General features: G+C 54.7%; 1 protein-coding gene across 1 annotated transcript; it reads left to right on the top strand.

Annotated features, from left to right (window-relative positions):
• Positions 1 to 1,163: 1,163 nt before the first annotated feature.
• On the top strand, positions 1,164 to 23,867 carry TRAM2 (translocation associated membrane protein 2). Its single transcript, XM_042803424.1, has 11 exons — positions 1,164 to 1,413; positions 10,409 to 10,472; positions 12,882 to 12,991; positions 13,212 to 13,328; positions 15,004 to 15,062; positions 15,599 to 15,683; positions 15,821 to 15,891; positions 16,535 to 16,639; positions 16,776 to 16,934; positions 17,827 to 17,996; positions 19,299 to 23,867. Exons 1-11 carry the CDS (start codon positions 1,294 to 1,296, stop codon positions 19,370 to 19,372), a joined length of 1,134 nt encoding a protein of 377 aa, XP_042659358.1. The 5' UTR covers positions 1,164 to 1,293; the 3' UTR covers positions 19,373 to 23,867.
• Positions 23,868 to 23,979: the final 112 nt, after the last annotated feature.

Below are 23,979 nucleotides of genomic sequence, written 5' to 3'. Positions count from 1 at the left end.
CAGGGTTTGTTTCATTTGATCTCTAAAACAAAAATCGCTGTTTGCGCCCTATTTTTACTAAGCGAAGGGCCCTGCCTGCTCCCCTTAATGTCCTCCAGGCTCCGTGGGGAGCTTTGGGGGGGGGGCTTTTTTAGGGACTGGCTTCAATAAATAACAGCGAACGTGCCACCGCTCGGCCCTGGAGACTTGGCTGAAGCATTTTTCCGTCCACGCTGTGAAGCATCTGGTGGCTGCTCCTCCCCAGCCCCAGCTGGGATGCGGGTCTGGGAAGGGGATGGGGGGGGGGGGGGGCACCCCGCACCTCTGGCCTCTCCCTGGTTAATGGGGAGGGAGATTTGGGGGTTCAGCGCCGGGGCTGTGGGCTTTGGGGGGGGGAGGGTGGGTGTGTGCAGAGGCAGGTGGGTGTCAGGGTGTTCACGGGGGGGGTGGGTGCTGGGCCACGGGTGGGTGCTGGGTGCAGTCATGGCTTGGGGGTGCATGGGGGAGGGGGGTGGAGATGGGTGTGGGCACCCAGATGTGCGTGGTAGGTGGGTGCAGACGCGGGTGGGCACCCAGGTGTGGCTGGTAGGTGGGCACGGGTGGGGGGTGGGTCCAGACATGCATGGTAGGTGGGTGCAGATGTGGGGGGGCATCCAGATGTGCGCGGTAGGTGGGCGCAGACACGGGTGGGCATCCAGGTGTGGACGGTGGGTGGGCGCAGGTAGGGGGGTGGGTGTCCAAAAGTGCATGGTAGGTGGGCGCAGCCACGGGCGGGCATCCAGGCGTGGATGGTATGTGGGCACAGGTGGGGGGGTGGGTGTCTGGACGCGCACATCAGGTGGGCGCAGACACGAGTGGGCACCCAGAGGTGGACGTTAGGTGGGCGCGGGTGGGCGTCCGGCTGCGCACGGCAGGCGGGCACGGGTGGCGGTGGGCGCCCGGATGCGCGCATTAGGCGGGCGCAGACGCGGGTGGGTGTCCGGATGCGGGCTGCCGGCGCGGCTGGGGGCGCCCCGACACGCACAACACGCGGCCGCGGGCGCTCCGATCCCCCCGCTGGGCGCCTCCACACCTCCCCCCCCCCCCCCCTCCACGGAGCTCCGGGGGGCGCGCGCGGGGCAGCGGGGAGGGGAAGGAGGAGGGGAAGGGGGCCGGGGGCCGGGCGGTGTTTCGGGAGGCGGGGAGGGCTCCGGCGGCGCCTGCGCGGGGCCGTGGGGGAGCTCCGCGAAGTTGCGCGGGGCCCGGGGAAGTTCGCGGCGCGGCGGGGGCGGCGGGGCGGCGGCTCCCCGCTCCGCTCCGCTCCCGGCCCCGGCCATGGCCTTCCGCCGGCGGGCCAAGAGCCACCCGCTCTTCAGCCAGGAGTTCCTCATCCACAACCACGCCGACATCGGCTTCTGCCTGGTGCTCATCGTCCTCATCGCCCTCATGTTCGAGGTGAGACCCCCGACCCCCCCCCCCCCCCCAACCCCCCCCCAGCCCCAGCCCCCGCTCCGTCTTTTTCCCCCGAGGTGGTATACTGGGGTCAACCCCACCCGGGACCGGCTGGGTGCGTGGCCGCACGCGCTGTGGACGGGGGGAGTGTTGGGTGCCCACTCTTTGCTTCAAGGGGTGCCCCCCCCCCCCCATTCCCCGGCTCTGCCTCTGCTCAGGGGGTGCCGCGCTCCGGCGGGGTGACCCCCCCCATCCCGCATGGGGAGGGGGCTTTGGGGGGGTGCGGGACCCCTCCGTCTGGGGGTACGAAGCGCCACCCCATTCATTCCCCACCTCCCACCATGCATGTGTGTGTGTCGTCCCCCCCCCCCCCGCAAATCCTCATGGGGACCCAGCCGGGCTTTTGGGGTGGTGCATCCTTCTGCCACCCCCAGCCCTGCCCGGGGTCCCCGGCTGCAAAAGCGGGGAGCACAGCGGGTGGTGACCCCCCCCCCCTTCTCCTGCAAACCCACCAGTGCCTTTGGGGACAGCCCCAGCCCTGCACCTCTTCCCTAGCACAGAGGGGTGCATCGGGCGCCCGGTCACATGCAGGGAGCAGTCAAGCCCACATTGCTATTTCCTGCTATTGGACATGGGGAAGAAGGGGTTTTTTTGCCCCCTTTTTTTTTTTTTGGTAACATTAGCCCTTTTCCAGGTGTTTTCTCCTCAGCCTACTGACCCCGCGCCGTGGGACAAGCACTGGGGGCTCCCGGGCCTCGCGCAGTCGCCAGCAGCTCCCCGGCTTTCCCCCATCCCGCTCCGCCATGAGAAGGCATCCCCCAGCTTCTCCGCCTGAAACCTTCTCCCATTTGGGGTGACCAGAAAAAAAAACAAAAACCAAAAAACAAAACAAAACAAAAAAAACCAAACAAACAAAAAAAAACAAAACAAAAAAACAAAACAAACAAAAAAAAAAAAGAAAAAAAAAAAAACACCCTGGGAAGTTCCGCTGCCCCGCCACCTCCCCAGCACGGTGCGGAGCCATGCCGGGAATGCCGCCTTCCCCTTGCTCCGTCTCCTTCCCTCCCGGTTTGCTTTTTCTCCTCTTTCCGGGCAGAGACAGGGGAAGGTTGGGGGCCACCGCCGTGCAGCTTCGCTTGGCTCCGGGGCACCCTAATCCGGGGTGCGGGGCAGCGAGCCGTGGTCAGCAGCTCAGCTGGATCGGACACCCCCCAACCTCCCCCCCCCCCCCCCCCCTTCCCCCGCACAAACCCTCCCCTTCAGCGCAGTGCCACGTTTCAAAGCAAATCCGGACGGGAAAGGGGTGGCCGGGGGGCCTGGCGGAGGAGGAAAGGCTCCTTCTGTAGCAAATCGCAGGAGGAGGAAATCCATTTCCTTAATACCCTCCCGGTGGCAGCCCCCTTCTTTTTTTCTTCTCCCCCTCCACCCCCCCCCCCCCCGCCTGTTTTTTTTTGTTTTTTTTTTTTTTTCTGCAAACGCATTGAATGAGCAAGTCGCTTCCAGTGCACAATGTGCATGTATGTATTTATTTTAAGGTCAGAAGGGTTTCAAAACTAACCCAAGAGGGCCAGCTGTATTCCAAAACCGCATGCAAATGCTGCAAAGTTGGGCTGCAAGTTTCACAGTCGTACTTTTTTTTAAAAAAAAAAAAAAAAAAAAAAAAAAGTCGCTGAGGTTACATCTCTCGCAGGGTTTCTCCCCGCAGCTGTTTTTTTTTTTGGGGTGTTGGTGCCTGTGGTTGCATGACAGGAACCCCATCGTAGACAGGTGGTACCTGGGCTCGCTGCTGCGAGGGCTTTTGGTTGGCGTGATGCTCCAAGGGCGATTTTGAAATGTGATGTGGTGAAACCCCCCATGGAGGTGGTGGCAGGGAGGGTTTTGAGGTGTTTCTGATTTTTTTTTTAATGTCTTTTAATTAAGTCTCCCCGGGTTGCTGAGAGGCAGCATTTTCCTGCTGCTGGTGCTGCTGCTACCCTGCCAGACCTCGGGGAGATGGCACTCACCGTGCTGGGATGGTTTTCAACACTTCTCCCCCTGCACTTCCCCACTGCATCCCTGCCCAGCAGCAGCATCCCTCGTCTTCCCCTCGTCATGGGGCTTGGGACAACTCTTTTGGTCCTTGTGAGCTTTTAATTTTACTATTTTTTTCCTTCTGCTTTTCTTTTCCCCTGGAGGAGAAATCAGGCCCTGCTCTTCCCCAGCCCTCCAAAACCATCCGTGCCCATTTTGCACCGCCTCTTTGGTGAGTTTTGCTGGAAGCTCAGATATTTCTGCCTTTCGACACCTTTTCAGCGCCTCCTCTGTGATGGTGGCGGGGACATGTCGTCATCCCTTCTCCTCCTCCTCCTCACTGCCCTGCTTCCCACCCTGCAACTGGGCTCCCAGGTTGCCCAACGCTGGTGGCCAAGGTGGCCACAGGCCGAGCTCAGGCTCAGCGGAAACAGCTGAATTCTTCTCACAATAGGCCGTTTCCTGCAGAGGAGGTTTCTTTGGGGAGGCATAAATGAGATTTTTAACCTTTTCCGAGACGGCCCTTGGGAGTTGAGTGCTTGCTTGCTCCAGCACCCTGCTTGCTGTGATGCTGGAGTGCTGGCGTGGGTGTCCCCCTCCCCAAACGTGGCGCGAGGTTCGCCTTGAGCAGCTTTTTGGACACGCCAGCCTCTTCCCCATCCAAATGGATCAATGGGCTCCACCAGCCCAGTAATTTCTCCGCAGCAGGGAGTGGGTACCAGTCGCGATGGAGATACCGTTCGCATCTCGCTTGAAGCCCGGCTGCGCTGCTGGAACCATCCCGGCTCCAGGGAGGAGGGGATTTGGGGGCACAAAACGTGGCATGAGGCTGCTCGCCAGTTGTTACAGGAGTGTTGGACTTGATTATTCCAAGTATTTTGTGCGTTTTAGAATGACCATGGCCTTGCTGAGGGAGGGAAGCCTAGGCCTTGGAGGGGATCCCCCCCAAAAAGAGTGGTCCTGAGCTGGGCGCTGTGGGGTTTTCTGCCTTCCCAGCCAGCCCGAAGCCTTCAGGGTGTGAAAACACACCCGCTGCACGTCTGCGTGGTGCCAGGGAGGGATTTTGCTGTGTGTGTGTGGCTGTTCCATCCAGAAGCAAACTGGCACCTGGAAAGAAAACTCCCATTTTAAGTGACTGCGTATAGAAACGCGAAACAGGTGCTTTCCGTCCTTGCACAGAAATCGCTTTGCATATCTTTTTCCACTCTGCTTTGCAGAAAAATGAAGCCAAGGCCAGGCTGGGTTTAACCTACAGCTGCCCTGGTGACCTGTGTCCCATCTGGGATGGCTCCTGCGTGCGGTGTCAGATCGATCAGCCTCCGTGCGGGTTGAGTTTGGGGGAGACCTTGCTGGTTTTGAGGGGGTTTCTATATTAGATGGTGGCTGCTGTCATAATCTCTGTAAGATGGGGAAACGGAGGCTCAGTCTTATTTCTCAGTGCCTAGAAATGGCTGCTACAAGCTCAGGGGCAAATCAAGGAGCAGCTCCTGATGCTCACGCATGAGGTGACGGTAATAAAATTATAAAACATGATATTATAAGCGATGCCGTGCCCTTGCTGGGCTTTCCCTCGTGCGCAGAGCTGTGGCAGTGAGTCACGGTCTCCCAAACACTGGGTTGTGACACTGTCAAATGAAGGCAGCTGACGAATGAGCTGCTATTTCCAGGCTTCCTGCTAAATATACTTTCCCCTCCCCAATCCCCTCTGTAGTACTCTGCAAAAATTAAGGCCTTCCCGTCGTTAATGAAGGAAAACAAACCGTGTTGCTGCCTCCCCTGGTCTTTGCCAGATGTGGGAACTGAGGCACGTGGGTAGCTTAAGGGCTGAATAGCTGGGGGAGAGTGGGGTGGAAGAAAGGGGGAAATAAAAGCAGAATTTAGGTCTGCTTTTAAAAAAGGGAATAAACAGGAGGGAGCATGAGGCAATGGTAATCGTGTGGTGCTTGGGGAATGAGCATGTCTGTGGGAGCAGAGGAGCTGTGCCGCCCTCGGGGAGGGTTTTTTGTCAAAGCCAACTGTTTACTTTTAAAGGCTTTGGTCCAAAGTTTGGTCTTTAGTTTGCATATAGGGCCTGTGTCAATCCACGCTGTGGATCAACAAGTTCTTCTTTCAATAAACACTGGCTGGTGGGGGGAAAAAAAGCAAACCCTAAGTTGTGAGAAAAGCCTGCGGCCAGCATTTTATCTTTAATTACTTTGAGTTGTTTTTCAAGCCCTGGAAATATTTTCCCGGCTCAAACTGCAGAAACTCCCCCCAGCCTCCCCCGCCAGAGGTTTGGAGCCGCTTCCTTCCTCTGAAGCTGTTTTAACCCAAGCAGGACCGTGGGGGTGGCTGCGTGCCTGGGGGCTCCCCGTGAAGACAGCACGGACTCTGCAAATCCCACCGGGCTGAGGCTTTCGGGGATGGAGCCAGGTTTCATAGAGTGACCTGGTACCTCTCTACGAAAAGATGCTCAAAAATGATTCGTCTCTCCTGAAAACATTAGGGTTTAAGAGTCGCAGAGGGTAGATTTTGGGAGGGGTGCAGAGCTGCCTTTTTTAAAAGCCGCTTGTATGTCTGCAAAAGTGGAATTGGGACTTTAGCTTGGACTCTTACAGCGTTTTGTGGCAGGTCAAAATCAGCATCTTCTAAAAAGGATGGGGGGAGCTTTGCTGCTTTCTGTTAGGCAGCAAACTCCAGGCTAGCAGAGGTAAGAATTTTTCTGGTCACTGCGTTATCAGAGAGTAGCTGCGTAGTAAATGCATAGTAGTGCTGTGGGATTGTTTGGCTTCATCCATCACCCTGCCATCGAGGGCTGCGAGGTGGATGCTCTGGTTTGATTTCTAACTGTATTGCACTGTGAGAAACAGCTTGAGCCCTGGCCTGGCTGCTCTGAGCATTGCAGGAAACTGGTCTTGAGGGACACGTTGAGTTTTGCTGCTTCACCGTCCAGCTGCCCTTTGGTCCCTGGGTTATTGTCATTAACCACCAGAAACCCCTTTGCTGCTGCAAATGCTCTTCCCTCTGCGTGGCTGTAGAGAGCTCCCAGGACGATTGCTTCCCAAATTTATCTGGCTCAGGCACATCCCTCATGCAAGGCAGGATGAGGCCGGGATGAGGAGCATCTCCTTCACCCTCTTGGGCAGTGGTGGGTTGCATAAAGTTTCCCTTAATGCAGGGCAGGGAGCGAATGAGGAATATACAGCCTTTCCTGTATGGTCCCTGCTCAGCTTGTCCCGTGCAGACAAATCCCTCTCCCACTGCATAAAAAACCCCTACCCGAGGGATGCTCTGTAGGGTTTGGACTTCTGACTGCCTTGAGAAAAGGCTGGAGTTAAGAGGAGAAAATCAAAGAAGCAGGTTGAGGAGGTGGCCTGACAGCGTAACCATAAAAAAAAATATAAGAATACCTGGAAAGGTCCAATTCTGCCCCTGCCTGCAGCAGTTTTGCAGCAGCTCCAGCTCTGCTCGCTGCCCTGCAAGGCAGGAGCGTTCCTGGCGCTTCCTCTCCCATACCAGCATCTTGTTTGAGAGCAAACAGACAGCGAGCGTCTTGTGCCTCTGAATAATCCTCATGTTGCTCTTCCCATTACTTTTCCCATTTCATTCTCCTTTCTCTCTCCACCTCCAAAATGCTCGATGCGAGCTCTGAAGCTTTGCCATCCCCGGTGCTCGCCGCTCCTTCCCGAGCCAAGGAAACCTGGTTTCTGCCTTGCAGGGGAGCTGGAGGTCATGGTTTAAGTGCTCCCTGTTTTCCAGGAGGCTTACACTCCTCGGTGATGTTTCTGTCTCTGTAGGCTACGCAGGGGTGTATAGCAGTGGGTGCACCATGGGTGTTCCCAGTTGGTGAAGCGGAGGGGATGCTGTAGGAGTTACAGCTACAGCATGGGATTTTTGGAGCCTGATGTTAGCTTGATGGAGCTCAGGTACAACCTCGGGTCAAGTCACTTATCCCTCCATGCCTGCTGCTGAGGGGTGTGTTGTGAGCCACAACAAAAAGACGTGGGTTCCTCTGTGGATGTGCAGGGTGTCCTTCACCTTCCAGGATGGAGGGATGTCACCGGTGTCGTGCTCAAGGCGATTTGTCCCCTGTGTTTTATGCTCCGTCATCTGCCTCGGCTACTGGAAGCTGCGACTCTTTGCCCCTCTGAGCTGAGATGTCCTCGTGGTGGTAGCGGGGAGGTGGAGGTGACCTGGCCAAGGGTGTGCTGGTGGTGACACTGGTGGCCTGGTGGGTGGTGAGACTCGGAGGATAGAGCTGAGCTGGACCCTAAGTACATCGTTCTGGGTTTCTTGTGCAATTGCAAGCGAGGAAAGCATCGAGGTACAAGTGCTCACAAAAGGAGATGCAGCCAGTCTTGCGAGCCCTTGAAAAGCCAAGTCCAAAAATGCTGCCTTGGTTGTTAAGGACTTGCTGGTGCCCACAGGGGAGCGTGCGTGGGGACTGCAGCAGGGCGAAGGGTCAAATCTTGCATGTTGCCAGATGTTTCCGTGGTCAGTCTGAACTCTTCCCGGCTGCTCACAGAGGAAAGGAAGGCCTTTAGTGCTTGAGAGGAGACCTTCCCTCTGCGTAAGGTCTGCGAGATGCCCAGAGGTGGGTGGGGAGGTTGAACACCCTGAAATTTAAATCTGGCCCCTGGTACTGCTGCTGTGGCCCTTGGTGAATGACTGCAGGTGTTTGTCTGGGCTTCCCCGTCCAGCAGCCAGAGGAGGGAGGCAGTTCTTTGGAAATCGGTCTGTCAGCAGTCTGCCTTTGTCCACGAGGTTGGTTTTATCTTAGGCTGTAAAACATTTTATGCAGGCTTTAGAAAACAACCCACTACCTCTCTGTAATGAAAGGTGGAGGGGTGCAGAGGTGGCCCCTGAAGCTTCTGGTGGTCCTTCAGCCCGTGGGAAGCAAAGGCAGGTATGGAGATGGGACAAAGCATTGATTGATCCTCAAGTATCTACAGAGGGAACCTTCCTACCCGGCCTTCCAGAAAAGATGATTAGGAGAGTCCTTGCAAATGGTGTCAAGGCTGAGCACAGTACAGGCGTTGCTCCCTGCCCCAGAGGTGCTCTGGGGTCATTTTCTCAGACCCACAGGTCTGGTTTATGGCCCCTCCAGCAGGTAGAAGACTTAATTTGGCAATGATGTCTGTTTTCCAGCTGTTTACACCTCTGGATGTCAGCCAGGTACTCAAGTTGGATGTAAAACCTGCAGTGCCTGCTGCCATCGGCACATCCACGACACGGCCACCCATCCCTGCAACATCCTGGCCACCGCCAGGTTCATGTGTTTATTTCATGCCCAGTGCCAGCTTGTGATGAAGTTTGGATGTAGAGTCCAGGTCCTGGTTGTGCTGTACCGCTCTGGGATGAAGCAACTTCGCTTTCCTAGCCAGCAAGGTTTGCAAGAGCCAGAAGTGTGTCCTTAAGCCAGCTTGAGGCCAGGCGATGCGCTTTTTCCATTACCACCCCAAACTCTGCCCGTGGTCTCCATCTCCCTTGGCAGAGCGCTTCTCGCATCTGCTCCTCCACAAGCAGAGCACAACATGTGGGATTTCTTTTTATAAGTGGGGAAAAAAAAAAATAAAAAATCCCCAAATATCATGAAAACACGCCGTGGAGTTTGCTATCCCCCAGCCAGGGCTGCGAGAGGATGGGCAGCGCTGCCTGTGCCGGCAGAGCGGAGCCACCGGCCGGTTGCTCAATGCTTGTGGGGGTGGGATGGGAACATTTGGCAAAGCCCCCGTGAACCCCCCTGCAGCTACGTCCTGCGAGACGTGAGGCAATATTTCCAGCTGGGTTTTTAATAGCCTGCAGCTCTGAAACAGTTGAAGCTATGCCTGTGTGAAATGCAGTTCATCTCCATCGGCGTTCGACGGGCGTGGGATTTTTTTTTTTTTTTTTTGGTGGGGCTGGTTGCATATGAGGCTGGGCACTTGCGAAGCTGGTTTGTTGGAGGGGTGGCTGAGGAGCCATCGAAATCTCTGGTGGAGCCCTCTGCCTGCGTGGGGTTGGATGGGATGAAGGTATGTTTGGTGTTGGATGCCTGCACACCAGGTTTTGCTCTGGCCCCGGCTCGAGGGTGCGTCCGTCTCGGACGTGCTGCTTTGGGGGTGCAGATGCACCAGGATGGGGTGCTCGGCTTTGCCCCAGCACTGTGAAGCCTCCTACTTTGCTTCAGGGATCGTTCCCTTGAGTTAAAAGCAGTGAATGAAAAGCAAGCAGCACAGCCCTGGTTTGTGGGGAACTTGGTGTCTCATCCCAAGTTTTTTTTTCCCCTTTATGGGCCAGCCTGTGGTGCTGGACACGTGGCTGGGATTTTGTGTGTGGCCAGCGCCAGCTCTTTTGCCAAAGCTGCTTTTCCCCTGCCCTGTGGGACCCTCACAAGCACCGGTGTGGTCTCTAAAGGGGTCCCCGGCCTCACTGGTCCCACAGCTGCTGTTATTAGAGAAGCCTCCACAAAGGTGCGGGGATTAAATTCATGTGTAGCTCATGGTGCTTTGCAGCCTCTGAGCTCGCTCGGGTGCTGAGTGCTGCCATCCCTACCCAGACCGAGCTCCCAGTGTGGCTGCCCAGAGTGGTCGGGAATGAGGGATGGTTTTAATTAATGCAAATGGCCTTCTAGGTCCAGCTCCCAGTGTCCCCCGAGCAGCAGGTCGCGTGTGACGATGGTCCATGCTACTGGAGGGATGCTCATCCTCGAGGGGAAGCAGGGAGCTTCCCCTGGCAGGCTGGCTGGTGGCTTTTAGAGCTATGTTGCTTTTCCAGGTTTCTGGGTTTCTCCCTCTTTTATACATACATCTCTTTCTCCTTCCCAATCCCGAGTCCCTGTTGGCAAATCTCTTCCCTAGAAATCTCCTTGCTGAAAGGCATTTCTGCGAGCGAAGCCGGTGCTTGCACATCTCCCTGGACAATTTGCCTTTCCCAGCACAGTAGGAAAGGGGAGTAAATGGTGGCAGAGGAATGGATTCAACAACTGATTTGCCTTTTTTTTTTTTTCGTTTCTGTGTGTCTTTAACAGGTTACAGCCAAGACTGCCTTCCTGTTTATCTTACCTCAGTATAATGTTAGTGTGCCTACAGCAGGTAAGAGATGCTTCTGCTGCAAATACCCCAAGGGGAGGGTCGAGTCATGGTCTGCCCCAATTCCTTGCTGCCAGCTGGCCTGAGCTCACCATTTACTGATGTGCACTGCTTGGGCCCTTGTCTGCTGGTAAAGGAGATTTTTAAAATAAGATATGTGGGGGAAAAGCAAAGTTTGAATGGCTCAGAACATGCTGATCGTGTCTGCCAGCCTTCATGCTGCCAGGGTTGGGAAGAAATGCTTTTTGGGGGGTTTTAGGGCTTCTTCTCTACCCTGCTTTTGCCATGATCAGGCCGCTCTGTGCGTTCTGCAGGGTGAGGATCCTCCTCCAAGCCTGGCCAGGCAAGATCAAATTGCCTGATTGCATGCCTGGAGTAGCTCTGTGCCTGCCTAGGAGCAGGAGGGGTTTAACTCTTTGCCAAGCAGCAGGGGCTACGCAGATAATTCCCGTCTTGCTTTATTTATTGGGGATGGCACAGGATGAGGGGGTGCGGAGATGCACGTGTTGCACAGCATCCCTGCTCCAGGCAGCTGATGGTCCTGATGCACGCAGAGTGTAATTCAAGGAGGCTCCAAGCTGGCTCAGGTCCGAGCCCGATGGATGAGAGGACGTGACCCAACTCCCAGCCAGGAGGCAGCTGGAGGCTCAGTCCCTGTTTTTATTTTGGCTGCTAGTAGCTGCCTTCCTACCAGAGAGCCCCTGGCAGGGATCTAGGCACTGGCGTGGGGGCAGCAGGAGGTGGTTTGGGTAAAGCTCTGGGCTCAGGATGGGCCAAATGCCTGGGGCACGGAGCCTGGCTTGGTGGCAGAAAACTGCAGCTGATTAGAAGTGTTTGAGTAATCATCCACGGGAAGAGCAGGGTTGCTGGGATTAGTGAAACTAGGATGAGGCAGACACGCGGAAGATAAAAGGCCTGCTTTTCAAGTCCTTGAACAGAATGATTAAAGAAATTAGCTTCCAGATTAAATTGTGGTCTGTGCTCCCCTATGGCACAGTCCAGAAAACTTCCGCTGCCTTTGTGCTAAGTGATTTATTCTTCCCTGCTACCAGAAATCTCCATGGGGGCACATAACCATTTCACCAGGACCAGGTATTGGGATATCAATGTAGGGCATGAGCTAGCTGAGGCCGTGGAGAGAGAGAACTTCATTCAGTGAGCTTGCTTGGAGGAAGGGTTATTGCTCACTTGAATTTTTCCAAGGCTGTTTCACATCCCTCACAACAAGGATGCTGTTGCCTGTCAGTTGGCAGATCTCGCTCTCTTCTCCCATGCTCAGTGTATGCACGGCTCCTGCTAGAGCAGCTTCTGAAATGCCCTAGAGAGAAGGGAGGAGGCAGAGCAATCACACACATGCATAATGTTTTTCTCTTTAGTCTTGCAATTCTTTTATCTGACACCGGGGGTTACGAGCTCGATGATACAGGCAATGTTTTTATCTCTGGGTTTACACAGTACCCAGCCAGTGGGCTCCTAAGGACCAGGTCTTTTCACATCCTTAAGTCAGGTGTTTTCACAAATCCTTTTCAAACTTTATTCATCTACCTCAAATCTTAGAAATCTGGGCTGAAGCTCTGAGGGTAAAACAGGGCTGGTGACAGACAAGTCACTTCCCAGCATTGATATTAGGAGAGGCTGGACAGGATCAGGGTGAGGGAGAGCAGCTGCTGCGGGTGGGCTGAGCTTCGCATCGCAACACTTTCTGCAGCATGCCACGAGAACAGCAGCTTTCCCAACCCTGCTTCTTCCCCTTAAGCTGCAGGGCTGCAAATAGTTGCCTAAATGCAGACAGCTGGGGTATTTTGGGTGCTGTGGGATCTCCTGTTGCTCCAGATGGGCAGGGCCTCCCGTGGGGCGTATTTCCCATCCACCAGACCCGTGCCGCTGTCTCAGATCTCTTAATAGCACGAGGCGTTTAGGCAGCTGAATCCTGCTCCAGCAGCTTTTGGGGGGTGAGTGGGAGGGACCGGGTGTTGGACGATAACCGAGGGGGTGGAAATCCCATCCCAAGCCCTAATGCTGCCAGTGGGGTGTCCTGGAGAGCGAGAGCAAGCTCTGCCTGCCCATCACCTGCTTCAGCGCTGCCTCTGGGTCTTTGTCCCTCCAGGCTGATAAATTCCTGTCTCCACAGGCGGGCTGTCCCCAGCCCCTCACCTCTGGCAGGAGAAGCTTGAAGTGTCCTGAGTGTCACCTCCCTTGTACTAGAGAGCAAACCTGTCCACCCTCTACTGATGAAATGACTCAGAATAGAGACTTTTCTTCCAGCCCTGCAGCCACTGGCACATGCATGACCCATCCAAGCTGCACGTTGGAAATAGCCTCCCCCCCTGCCCCCAGTGAAAAACCCTTAAGCCCTTACCTGGAAATCGTTTGGGTCATGGAGATTTGACCCACCGTTTGGTCTCTTTGCAGACGGGGAGCTGGTCCAGTATCACTATGGGCTGAAGGATCTGATCACCATCCTCTTCTACATCTTCATCGCCATCATCCTGCATGCAGTGGTGCAGGAGTACGCGCTGGACGTGAGTGCCATTCAGCATCTCAAGTCACCAAAATATCTCGAGTACCGTGGGGGTACATGGCCCTGCTCCAGTTCAATGTTCTGGGGGTGGTCTGGGGGTTGAGTTGGTGATGATTGAGCCTTCATCTCTGGGGGGCTGCTTGGGATGGGGAGGAGGAGGGAGGCTTGGTGACCCGGTGGCTCATGTTTTCTTGTTCCTTTTCTCTTCTGCTCCTTCCCAGAAAATCAACAGGCGTCTCCATCTCTCCAAGGTCAAACACAGCAAGTTCAATGAATCGGGACAGCTGGTTGCCTTCCACCTCACCTCTGTGATTTGGTGCTTGTACGTCGTGGTGACGGTAAGGCCCGAGGCTGGCCGGGCTTTGGGTTCCCTGGGTGGAACTTGTGGGTTTTGGAAGTGCAAAACTCCGATACAGCAGAGAGACCCCAGCCAGCCCCTGGGCCAAGACGGGCACATTTCAGCAAGTTTAGTTTTCAAGTGTGGCAGGTCTTTCCAGCCGCTAAGTGAGGGCCTTTTGGGGAGATCCTTCTCCTGCTTCATGCAAGGCATAAGCAAATGGGCTCTAAAAAATTTTTGGAGCTGGACCCCAGTAATCATGCCTGGTCCTGTCATCTCCATCCGTTGCTCTGGAACCTGCCTTCTTTCTCAGCCTTATTTTCCTCTTTGTTTGAGTTCAGTGCCTTGGGGTTTTCGGATGCCCTTTACAGGGATGTGGGGTGAATGGGCAGATGTTGTCGATTCCTTCCTTGGTGAAGCTGGCAGTGAGGGGATTGCTGAGAGCAGGGCAACCACGCTGTATCATGGGTTGCATTGGGAATGTTTCAGCCCAAAATTGCTGGGAGGGAAATCCAAAGTAAAAACGTGTCATTTGGGGGAGGAAAGAGGGAAGAACAGGCATTGTTGGAGAGATTGGACTATTTTGTCAGTGTGAAGTGATGCTGCTGCTTTGCTAACGGTGGCTGTTGGGGTCCAGCTGTGATCCCTGGCAACTTTGGGGATGGATGCGCAGGGGCAGGTCCCCTCCCCACTGCTTTGGGGGTCCTGCCAGCCCCACTCAGAGGACAGCTACCTCCTTCCAGGCCTGCATTTCTGGGGATCTGCTGGCATTGCTCCTGCCCCGTAGGACTGTGGGGAGGGAAGCTTTGGCAAAACAGTTGATGCCACTGTTTTTGGGCTGCCCTTGCCCAGTGTCAGAGCCATCCCTTACCAGCTACCGGGCTGTAGCTTCCTGTGCAATCCCACATTGCCATGACAGGCTCCCCAAATGCCCCACGTGTAGAGCAAGTCACCTGTTGCAGCACTTGCACTTCCCCTGGCCTCCCCCCAACCAAAAAAAAGCGCTCAGGGCAGACAGGGCATGGATGATGGAGACAGGTAGGTGCTGGGCAGGATGAATTTCCCATGCCAGCATCTCTTTGTGTAGCCCCATGTCGGGCAGAGCTGTGCAAGCATGGAATGAGAAGGGAGCCCCATCCTGTAATCTGCCCTGGAAGCGTAAGGCAAGAAGCCACAGGCGAATGCAGGCGGGTGGAAAATTAAACAATGCAATGCATATGAAATTATTTTTGTAGGTGTTTTCTGTTCCCCTTTCTCTTCAGAAGTACTTATCTTTGCTTAAGTGATACTCGGGTTGGAAATTCCAGTGGGGAAGAAGCCCCCCTAGACCATGAGCACAGTTGCTTGGAGCTGTGCTACAGGCACCTCGCCCCCACGCCTCCAGAGCATCCCTCTTGCGTTGCCCAAACCCTAAAACATCCTATCCTGAGCTTGGGATCTTCAGTGCAACCGAACCAGCAGCCTTCAACCCCTGAACACCAGGGCCTCGTCCAACTGGAGCAGAGCTTTGGAGAGCTCAGCCTTGCCTCTCGCAACCGTCATGGGTTTTGCTGCAGACCGAAGGGACTCGGGTGTCATCCCCAGTTCCTAGTTTTGCTGTAGCATTAGCCCACCTCATCATAACCACGCACTGCCTGTTTCTTTTGCTGAAGGCTTGCATCTTTTCTCTTTTTCAGGAAGGATACATATCAAACCCCCGGAGTTTGTGGGAAAACTACCCGCATGTTTATCTTCCGTAAGCACTCGCAAGGGCATTTTGTTCTCGGGCTGACCACTTCCTTCCTCTATACGGTTTTCCCTGTGGCAGGGAGCAGGGTGCTGACAGCACAGCACCCTTTGTCTGCACCCTGCTGCAAGGGTGCTGCAGTGAGATCCTGGGGCATGGGGGATATCTCGTTTTTGGCCCCAGGGAGGGGTGTTCACAGAGGGGCTTGGTTACTCATCCTCTTTGCATCCTGCCTGCATCACCTTGGGCAAGTTTCTTTGCTGTTCATTTTTCATAGCAGAAACAAAGTGGGGAATAGTCCTCCCTTCTTTGGTTTTTGCAAGAGTGAGGTTTGCTGAGAGCATGGAGACTGCAGCGCAAGCATCTGGATAACCTCCAGGCGTGGCTAGCTTGGCTCAACATATAATTTCATCCCAGAAATGATGCCTCCTAAACCCCCTGGCTTCAAAGGGGTGGAGGGATTGCCCAGTGCTGCTACGTGGCCGAGGTCCTTGGGGTCCTGCCGTGCCTCAGGCTGGCTCACATGGCTCATCCCTGCGTTTCAGGTTCCAGGTGAAGTTTTTCTACCTGTGCCAGCTGGCATACTGGCTGCACGCCCTGCCGGAGCTCTACTTCCAAAAAGTTCGCAAGGTGAGAGCCGGGCGGGCGCTCCCGCGCACCCCGGGGATGCTCGAGGTGGTTTGCCCGCTGGTTTGGGGGAAAGCAGGCTTTGGGAGAGGGCGGGTGAAGAGGGGCAAGGGGTTAACGCCGCTTTCTGCCCCTGCCAGGAGGAGATCCCCCGCCAGCTGCGGTGCATCGCGCTCTACCTGGTGCACATCGCCGGTGCCTATCTCCTCAAGTGAGTTGGCTACCTCAGCATCCCACCCCACGCCACGGATGGGGCCGAGCAGGTCTTTTTGCAGTGCGAGTCACCTGGGAAGCCTCAGCGGGGTGGGGAGCTTAGAGGGTATGAAGGCGTGTCTTTGAAAAGCAGGTGGTGCTGAAGTTGACCTCCCAGCTTCAGTCAAAGAGTTTTCACAGACCCACAGGGCTGATTTTGAAGGAGTTCGGCGGTGTTAGGCGAGCGCACGGGGCGGTCTCTGTTCACAGGGCGTTGCAAAGCAAATGTTAACCAGGGACCCAAAACGTAGGCTCATGGGTGCGTCTCCCCTGGGCGTGGGAAGCTCCCTGGAGTGCTCTCCCAGCATGGCACGAGGCAGGCGAGCGCTTACCCTTCCTCTGCGTGTGCGCACAGAGCACCGGTACCAGCGGTCAGGGCTTTTTGTCAGACCCGTCCCAGCTCTGCTGCTGGTTTGGGCCGCTGTGATGTTTCGGGGACGGGGATTTCCCCCGTTGCAATCCTGTCCCAGCTGCTGCGAGAGGTTCGGCTTTGGGCTGGTGCTTGCTGCAGCTCAGGGCTGGCAGGGGAGATGCTGTCGCTGGATATGAAGGACTGAGGTTGACCAGCCCAGTGATGCGTTTTTCTTTCTCTTCCCTCCTAGCTTAACCCGCATGGGGCTGATCCTCTTGCTGTTGCAGTACTTAGCCGAATTCTTCTTCCACATGGCCCGGCTGGTCTACTTCACGGATGAGAACAACGAGAAGCTGTAAGCAGGCGAGCTGGCCACGGCTTCCATCCTCCAGTGGCCAGGAGAGCTGTCGGCATGACGGGGGGCTCGCTCTCACCTTCCAGCTCAGTGCTGGAGGCTGCTCCTGCCGACACCTCTGCTTGCCCTCCTGCAGGTTTAACGTCTGGGCTGTCGTGTTCGTGGTCACCAGGCTCTTCACCCTCACCTTGTACATCCTGGTCATGGGCTTTGGGCTGCCGCGGGTGGAGAGCCAGGCCCTCGACCCCGAGAGAGGGAACTTCTTCAGCTTTCTCTTCAACAATATCCTCTTCAGGTAGGAATTTCCCCTACTTATATCTTCCTTGGTTGTGTTATCCCAAGGTGGTTTTTGCTGAGTTTGGAAATGCTAGTGGGGATCTGATCTAGGAAGGTCCTAGTGAGCTGAGAGCATGTGGAAGGAGCAAAGAGGCCCTAAAGGCTACAGAGCCGTGACAGAGGTGAAAGGCCAGCAAATAACTTCACTCAATTAACAAGTTATAAAGCACGAGCCTCTTTTAGAGAAAGGCTCGCAGGCTTTCTATTCTGCACCTGTAATTGCGCTTACACAGATGTGGTCAATGAAAAGGTGTGTTCCCTTCTGCTTGGACATGTTTTGATGTGGACAGCAGAGGATGGGATGGCTTACTCATGCCTTGCAGTCTGTCTGTCAAGACTGGGAGCCTTTCTCACCCATACAGCAGCTGTAGGTTCGGTTCAGAAGTTGCTAGGACAGATGCCTGGTCATTCCCAAGCTTTTTGAAGCCGTGGACTGCTGGCACACCTGAGGATTTAAGGGACTTCTCTTAGCTCCCTTCCAACATCCACCTTTAAGCTGTACAGAGCAGCTGAGGATGTCTTATCTTGACCATGCAGCCTGTGGTTTGGGCAGGGCTGGTTGACATAGTCCTATTCATTCATTCATTCATTCCTGCCCTGAAGTCTTAAGAGTCAGCAATGCTCTGCGTACCTCAGAGCTTTATGGTGAGGAAGGGAGAGGGAAGTGGCTGCCCCGAGCTCGGGGGATGGCAGAAAGCAGAGCTGGTGGCTGGAGGGATGGCACCTGCCTCCAGTGCTCAGTGCAGTCACCCAGGGGGACCTCAGCCACCAGCCCCGCTGTGGGTGGAAGGCTGGGTTGGCGGTGGCCTCGCTCCTCTCTTCTCAGCCTGCCTCTTCTCCGCCCCTACCAGAATGAGTGTGCTGCTGTTGGTGTGCCTCTTCCAGGCCTCGGTGATGTGGCGCTTCATCCACTTCCAGCTGCGGCGCTGGCGGGAGTACTGGAACGAGCAGAGCAGTCGGAAGCGAGCCGCTGCTGCCGCCGGCACCAAGCAGCAAGCCAAGCCGCTCAAGAGGGACTCGGGTGAGTGCCTGGGGTGGTGTCGTGGTTTGAGCTCAGAGGGCAACTGAGCACCACACAGCTGCTCACTCCCCCCCTTCCCCCCCCCCAGCGATGAGAAGGGGAAAATAAGCCAGGCTTGGGATTCAAGATAGGACAGGGAGGGACAAATCACCCATTATGATCACGAGCAAAAGGCAGACTCGTTAGGGGAAGAAAGAAGAAACATAGATTTATTACAGACACTAACAACACTTAACAGAGTAGGACAGTGAGAAGCATTGCCACATCTTGAGAACACCTTCCCCCCACCCCTCCCTTCCTCCCGGGCTCAGCTCTGCTCCCGATATCTCTACCTCCTCCCCCAGTGGCGCAGGGGCAGGGAATGGGGGGTGCAGTCAGTGCTGCCGCTTCTTTCATCTTTGGTGGGGGGAGCTTCTGGAACTTCTTCCCCCTGCTCCAGCGTGGTCCCCCTCTCATAGGAGACAGTCCTCCACAAACTTTCTCCAACGTGAGTCCCTCCCACGGGCCACAGCATTTCCCACACTGCTCTGTCGTGGGTCACCAACTTTCTCCAACTGGAGTCCCTCCCACGGCTGCAGCCCTTCCCAAGCTGCTCCAGCGTGGGACACCCCCGCATGCTACAATCCTCCCAGCGCTGAACTACAACTAGCAGGGGCTGCTTTCCCACAGGATCCCGGCCTCCTTTGGCACAGCCACCTTAAATGGCTGTATGAGGCTCCTCACAGGCCATAAATCAACATCTGCTCCACTGTAGATCTTCATGGGTGGCAGGGGGGGGCCACCCTGCCGTCTCCCCACAGGATACAGGAGGGTCTCTGCTCTGACACACCTCCCCCCTCCTTTCTTCCTCCGTTCCTCCACTGACCTTGGTGTTCACGCAGCTGCAGCAACTCCTCCTCACCAGTCTGACTGCCCGTCACCTGGTCCCTTCTTAAATACGTTATCACAGAGGCGCAGCCGATTGGCTTGGCCTTGGTGCAGAGATGGGGCCGACTTGGAGCCGGGGGAGCTTCGAGAAGCTTCTCACAAAGTGTCACCGCTGTATCCCCCCTCCTCTGCTACCAAAAAAAACCCCACCACTCACTCAAACCCAGGACAGGTGGCACCGTGGGAGGCATCAGTCCCGTGGTTCAGCAGGCTGCTGCTCGGGCAGGCAATGCTGCGGCGGTGCCTCCTGCCCTGTGCTGAGCCCAGCAGGGTCGTGCCGTGGTGGAGGCTTTCCCTGTGTCTATGGGCCAGCTCCAAGAAGGTTAAGGTTCTGGCTTGTGCAAGGGATAAAGTTTTCTCTCTCTCCATCCCCAGGTTACCATGAAAATGGAGTGGTGAAAGCAGAGAACGGCACCTCGCCGCGAACCAAGAAGCTGAAATCACCGTAGAAGCAAAGGCTTGTCTCCTGGGGAGGAGGGTAAGAAACCGGGACTAAGAAGCAGCCCCTCCTCCTGGTCCTCACGAGCGTCGTCTTGAACAGCTTGGAAACCAGTCATCTTCCCAAGGTGTCTCTTGCTCTCCTCCCTTCCTTCCTTGCTCTCTTGAACCATTTGCAATAAAACCAAAAAGGTCCCTTTCCCTGCTCCCTTGCCCTCATAGGAGCCTTTTCCAAACCTCCTGGTTTTGCCTTCCTCTGTTTCATCGTAAATCAGTGTGCAATTTTTTTCTTTTCTATTTTAGTGTTTGGTTATTTTGGATTCTTGTTACAAACGCATTGTAGATGGTTCCAAACAATCCTTTTTTTCTTCTGCAGCGTGTACCTCTCCTCTCTCCCTCGTGCTTCCCTGAGCCCTGGGGTCAGGGCCACAGCAGCTTGAAGGCACCACGTGTCTGTTACGGGAACAGGCTCCTGGGGGAATGCGCTGGGGCTCTGTGGTCCTGAGGCTCAGGGGTGCTCTCAGGCGGGGGTTGCCTCTCCTGGGGCTCGTCTGGCCACTGCTTGGCCAGTGCCGCAGCATGGTGGTGCTGCAAATAGAGACCAGGGTCTGAGAGAGGAACCTCAACCGTGTCTTGTCTCATGGTGGACCTTTGGTTAAGTGGGGCTTTTTGACCCTTTCTGGTTTTAGGCTAATTTTGGAGACCCGGGCAGCAGAGAAGGGAGCGAATTTCCCTCTTCATAGAGGACTTGCCTCCTAGCCTTTGCTTGCCCCAGCTCTTCTGGTACAGCTGGGTCCCTCTTACCCTTTTGGCTGCAGGAGGCGAGGTACCCCAAAGTTTTCTGGACCTCCCAGCCCCAAGAGGTCAGCTTGGGGCTCTGCAGCTCGCAGTGCCTTGTTGTGGGGCAGCAGTATCCTCGGGTTCACGTGAACCCTTGAGTCCTGCCTGGCTCTGAGTGCTGGCCTGGCTCCTGTTAGCCCAGGTCCTTTGCCAGCTTGTGTGTGCCTCATGGACCTGGTGGCTCGTGACCACGTCCAGATGACAAACTGGCTGCTGCAAAGGGTTTTTGCAGCAATGGGACTGTGCCTCTCCTGCTGTCCCCATAGCCTTCCTTATCCCTACTGTACCAGTCCAGCCATGCCATCGGCAGCCACCAGCTTCACTCTTTGTTTCCAAAGGATACAGAGCTTGTATCCACCCAAGGTGCTATCAAATGCAGGGTTTCTTCCAAAAAACCTAGCCCCTTCATCCCTTTCTGAGCTGTGAATGAGATGACAGGGAAGGGGAAGGAAGCCGGGGCTGCAAGGAGCAGCTTGCATATTAGGAAAAGCCTGACCTGTGACATGTAGCTGTTGGCAGATGGAGTTGTCTCAAATCTACCTCAGAGGCCATCTGTTGCTGCAGACCACTTTCCCTCTTGCTCCTGCCCGCTGCCACCTGTACGTGCTGGCGGGAGATTCGTGGGAGCTCCAGATCCCACCAGCCTGGTCCCCCGCTTCCTCTTTGCTGGGGAGCGGCATCTCCTGCCCAGGGTTTTGTGGGTCAGTGCCAGCTCGCCGAGCTTCTTTGGGGGGGGCCGTGCACCAGTCTAGATTTGGCAGGCGTGCAGTGGCTGGGCACCTCTCACCCCACAGCTCTCCTCCGGGGCCGTTTCTGTAGCTGGGCTTTGCTGTTGGTGCCTCTTGTGCAGCAAAGCCGGCTGTAGCTTTAGTTTTACTTGGCCGCAGCAGGAGCAGGCGAGCGGTGTGCTCCCTCCGCGGGGCGAGAAGAAAGGGCACGGGGTTGGGGGAAGCTGCGGTGCTTTGCGACGTGCGAGCCAGGATTGAGGTCCACCTTCCTTGCGGGTGAGGAAGGCACGTGCTGCTCAGCGTGCCACTTGCTCAGCCCTTCGGGCAGCTGAACTCTGGCTCTCTCCAAGTGCAATTCTAGCTTGAGGCTGGCGCAGTCATCCTTCTCATCGTTCGTGTTTTGGGGAACGAGTGACAGTTGATTTTCTGCCCCTCTTTGAGTCGGGTTGGGTTTTTTACCTCCTTCTGTAGGTGTCTTGTCTCCTTTCCTCCTCTTTTCCTTGTTGAGCCCCAGCTAACGCTGGGCACCGGAGGGAGAAGATGTGCAGGCACACGAGGACGGTTGGTTAAATTCCACTTGTTCCTCCATTCCCATGACCTTCAATGAGGTGTGAAATGAGAGATCCTGGCAGGAGAGGCATCCCCCCTTTTTCAGGGGAACTGAGGAAGGAGACTTTGAAGTGGAGCCCTTGTGCAATTGCTGCTCATAGCCCTTGCTGGGTAGATAATACACATTTTGGCTGAAATGGAGGCAGCGACAGTACCCACGGTGCGATGTGATCAGAGGGGGAAAAAGAGCTTTATGTTAGTGAGGATGTGGAAAAGATCTAGTGCAGTGTTTTTTCCTTTCTGTTGGCTCTTCCCATCCCCAGGCATCCACTGCCACGTGTCCTCCGTGTGCGACTGCTGGCCGGCATCTCTCCAGTCCTTCCTGCCAAGCCGGTGCCTCGCAGCAGCTGAGCTATTGACTCTGTTAACAGGTGACACATAACAGTCCCCCAAAAAACTGGCTGCTGAATGATTCCTCCTGCCTGCCTGCCTCGCTTCAGGCAGCTTTTCTACATGCACAGTCCTGCATTTTCGGACAGTAGCTAATCATGCTTTGTATCCCAAGTGCCTTATGTTGCCATGTAGGCTCTCATACACTTGATCAGTGTAGTATATCAGTAGCTGAATCAGTCCTCCCTCTTTGCAAGGTATGTACAACATATGCTACGTTTATATGTTTTTTGTTTTCTTTTTGATAGAGCTACCAGTAAAAGGGACAGTTTGTTTTGGAAGCATTTCCATGTGGTTTTTTTTTTTTTTTTTTCTTTTTTTTTTTAAAGCCTATAGGTGATGGAGCTTTTTTGCCCTCCCCTATATTTAGTCCTCAAAAATCCTCATCCTTCTGTTATAACCAAACGTGGCGGCGGTTTGTTGGGTTTTTCTGAGCTGAGCCTCTGCTCTGAGGCAATATGTGCTGTCAGCCCAGAGGTCTGCAATCCACCCTCCACTGGAGGGGCTGCCATGGGCTGCTTCTGTCTCTGTCCTCTAGTGTGAGCACCACCCCTCGGCTGCAAGCCTGCAGTAGCTGCTTCTACGTCCATGTCATTTCTCAGCAGACCGAGCCTTCTCTTCAGCCCAAAGAGCTTTTTCTTTCCCAAATGGAGTCCTTTCATTGCAAACCCTCTGTGGTCAGTCTTTCCGTGACCGCTCTGCGTACAAAGATGCCGAGAGCCCGCTTTCCTTGTGTCGATGCTCTTCTCACGCCCCATCTTGTCAAACCCCCGTGCCTTCTGCAGAAAAAGGCCCAACCCCAAACAGGAGCTCTTCACCACAGTTCAGAAAGTGTTAGAGACTATGCAAAACTGCAAGCCTTTGCTTTCAGTGTAGTTCTATTGCTTGCAATCTTCCTGGGGGCTTGAGGCTCCTTTTGTAGTCTTTGTCCGTTATCCAACCGAAGAAGGTCGGGGACTGAGATGTCTGTGATTTTTGGTGTGAAGCATAGTGTTTTCCTGCCTTAGCCTAGAAGATCTGTGAAATACCAGCAGTAGTTCTCTCTTTTTGTCTTAGATAGTTGGGGAATGGGCTTGGGAAGAGAAAGGGGCGGAGGAAGAACAGATGTAGCATTTCACATATAATTTTTGAGTGACTCTTACATTATGGGGCATTACAGTTGTGTTATTACTTTCTGTTTAGGATTCTTTCTTCTTCTTACTCGTCACATTTGGGTTAGTAGTAAAGAAGACGAGTTCCAGTTCCCCTGCAGGTCCCCTTACCCTTAACTCACCATTTTAAAATGTATTTTTGGTAGGCTTCCTGGTTGGAGGGAAGAACGACTACTCTAGGATGCCTCCCCCTTGCCTCCAGGTGACTCGAAGCCTGCAGCTGCCCTGCCTTTGCTGCAGTGCCTGGGGGTTTACAGCAGCCTCAGTCTCTTGCCTTAGATGAAGTCTTGATAGATGGACCCTGATTTGCATCAACAGTAAATGGAGTTTATGGGATTTGATTTACAGCCTTCCAGTAGACTTCGCGAGTGTGTAATAGATGGTTTGTTTGGTAGGTTTTATATTCAAACAGTGAAGTATGTTACTTTGCCTCGGGGCTGTGGGGGGAGTTTTGCTGGCAGCAGGGAAGAGTGGCTGTTGTAAAAGCCAGGCAGAGGCATGTAGGTTTTCTTTGAATATGTTGAACTCAATGAACCAAACTTTAGCAAAGGAACTTGAGGAAAATTTCTGTTCTTCCGTATTTATGCTTTAGTGCAAATTTCCTAATTTTGGAGGGGGTAGGGGGAAGTAACTGTCTCTGATATTTTATTCCATTTGTTTCATTCTTCCTGTCACTTAAATTTTTGTATGGATTTTGTTTGTTGTTGTTTGTTGTTAAATGACTTTTGTGATAAACTCAACGAAAGTATTTTTCTGAAATAAATAAATAAAAGGCATAGATTCTTCCATTGCTGCAGTCCGCTGATGCTTTATCACTCTGCTAAGCTGTCTGTGTTGCAGAGCAGGCTGCCCTGGGTTGTACTTGTCTCTCTCCTGCCATACCAGACCAGTCCATTCCCT

This window comes from Tyto alba, unplaced genomic scaffold, assembly GCF_018691265.1.
Source record: "Tyto alba isolate M040663 unplaced genomic scaffold, T.alba_DEE_v4.0 Super-Scaffold_40, whole genome shotgun sequence".
Classification (NCBI taxonomy): domain Eukaryota; kingdom Metazoa; phylum Chordata; class Aves; order Strigiformes; family Tytonidae; genus Tyto; species Tyto alba.
The sequence above is the reverse complement of the archived record's forward strand: the minus strand, read 5'-3'. Positions and strand labels throughout refer to the sequence as shown.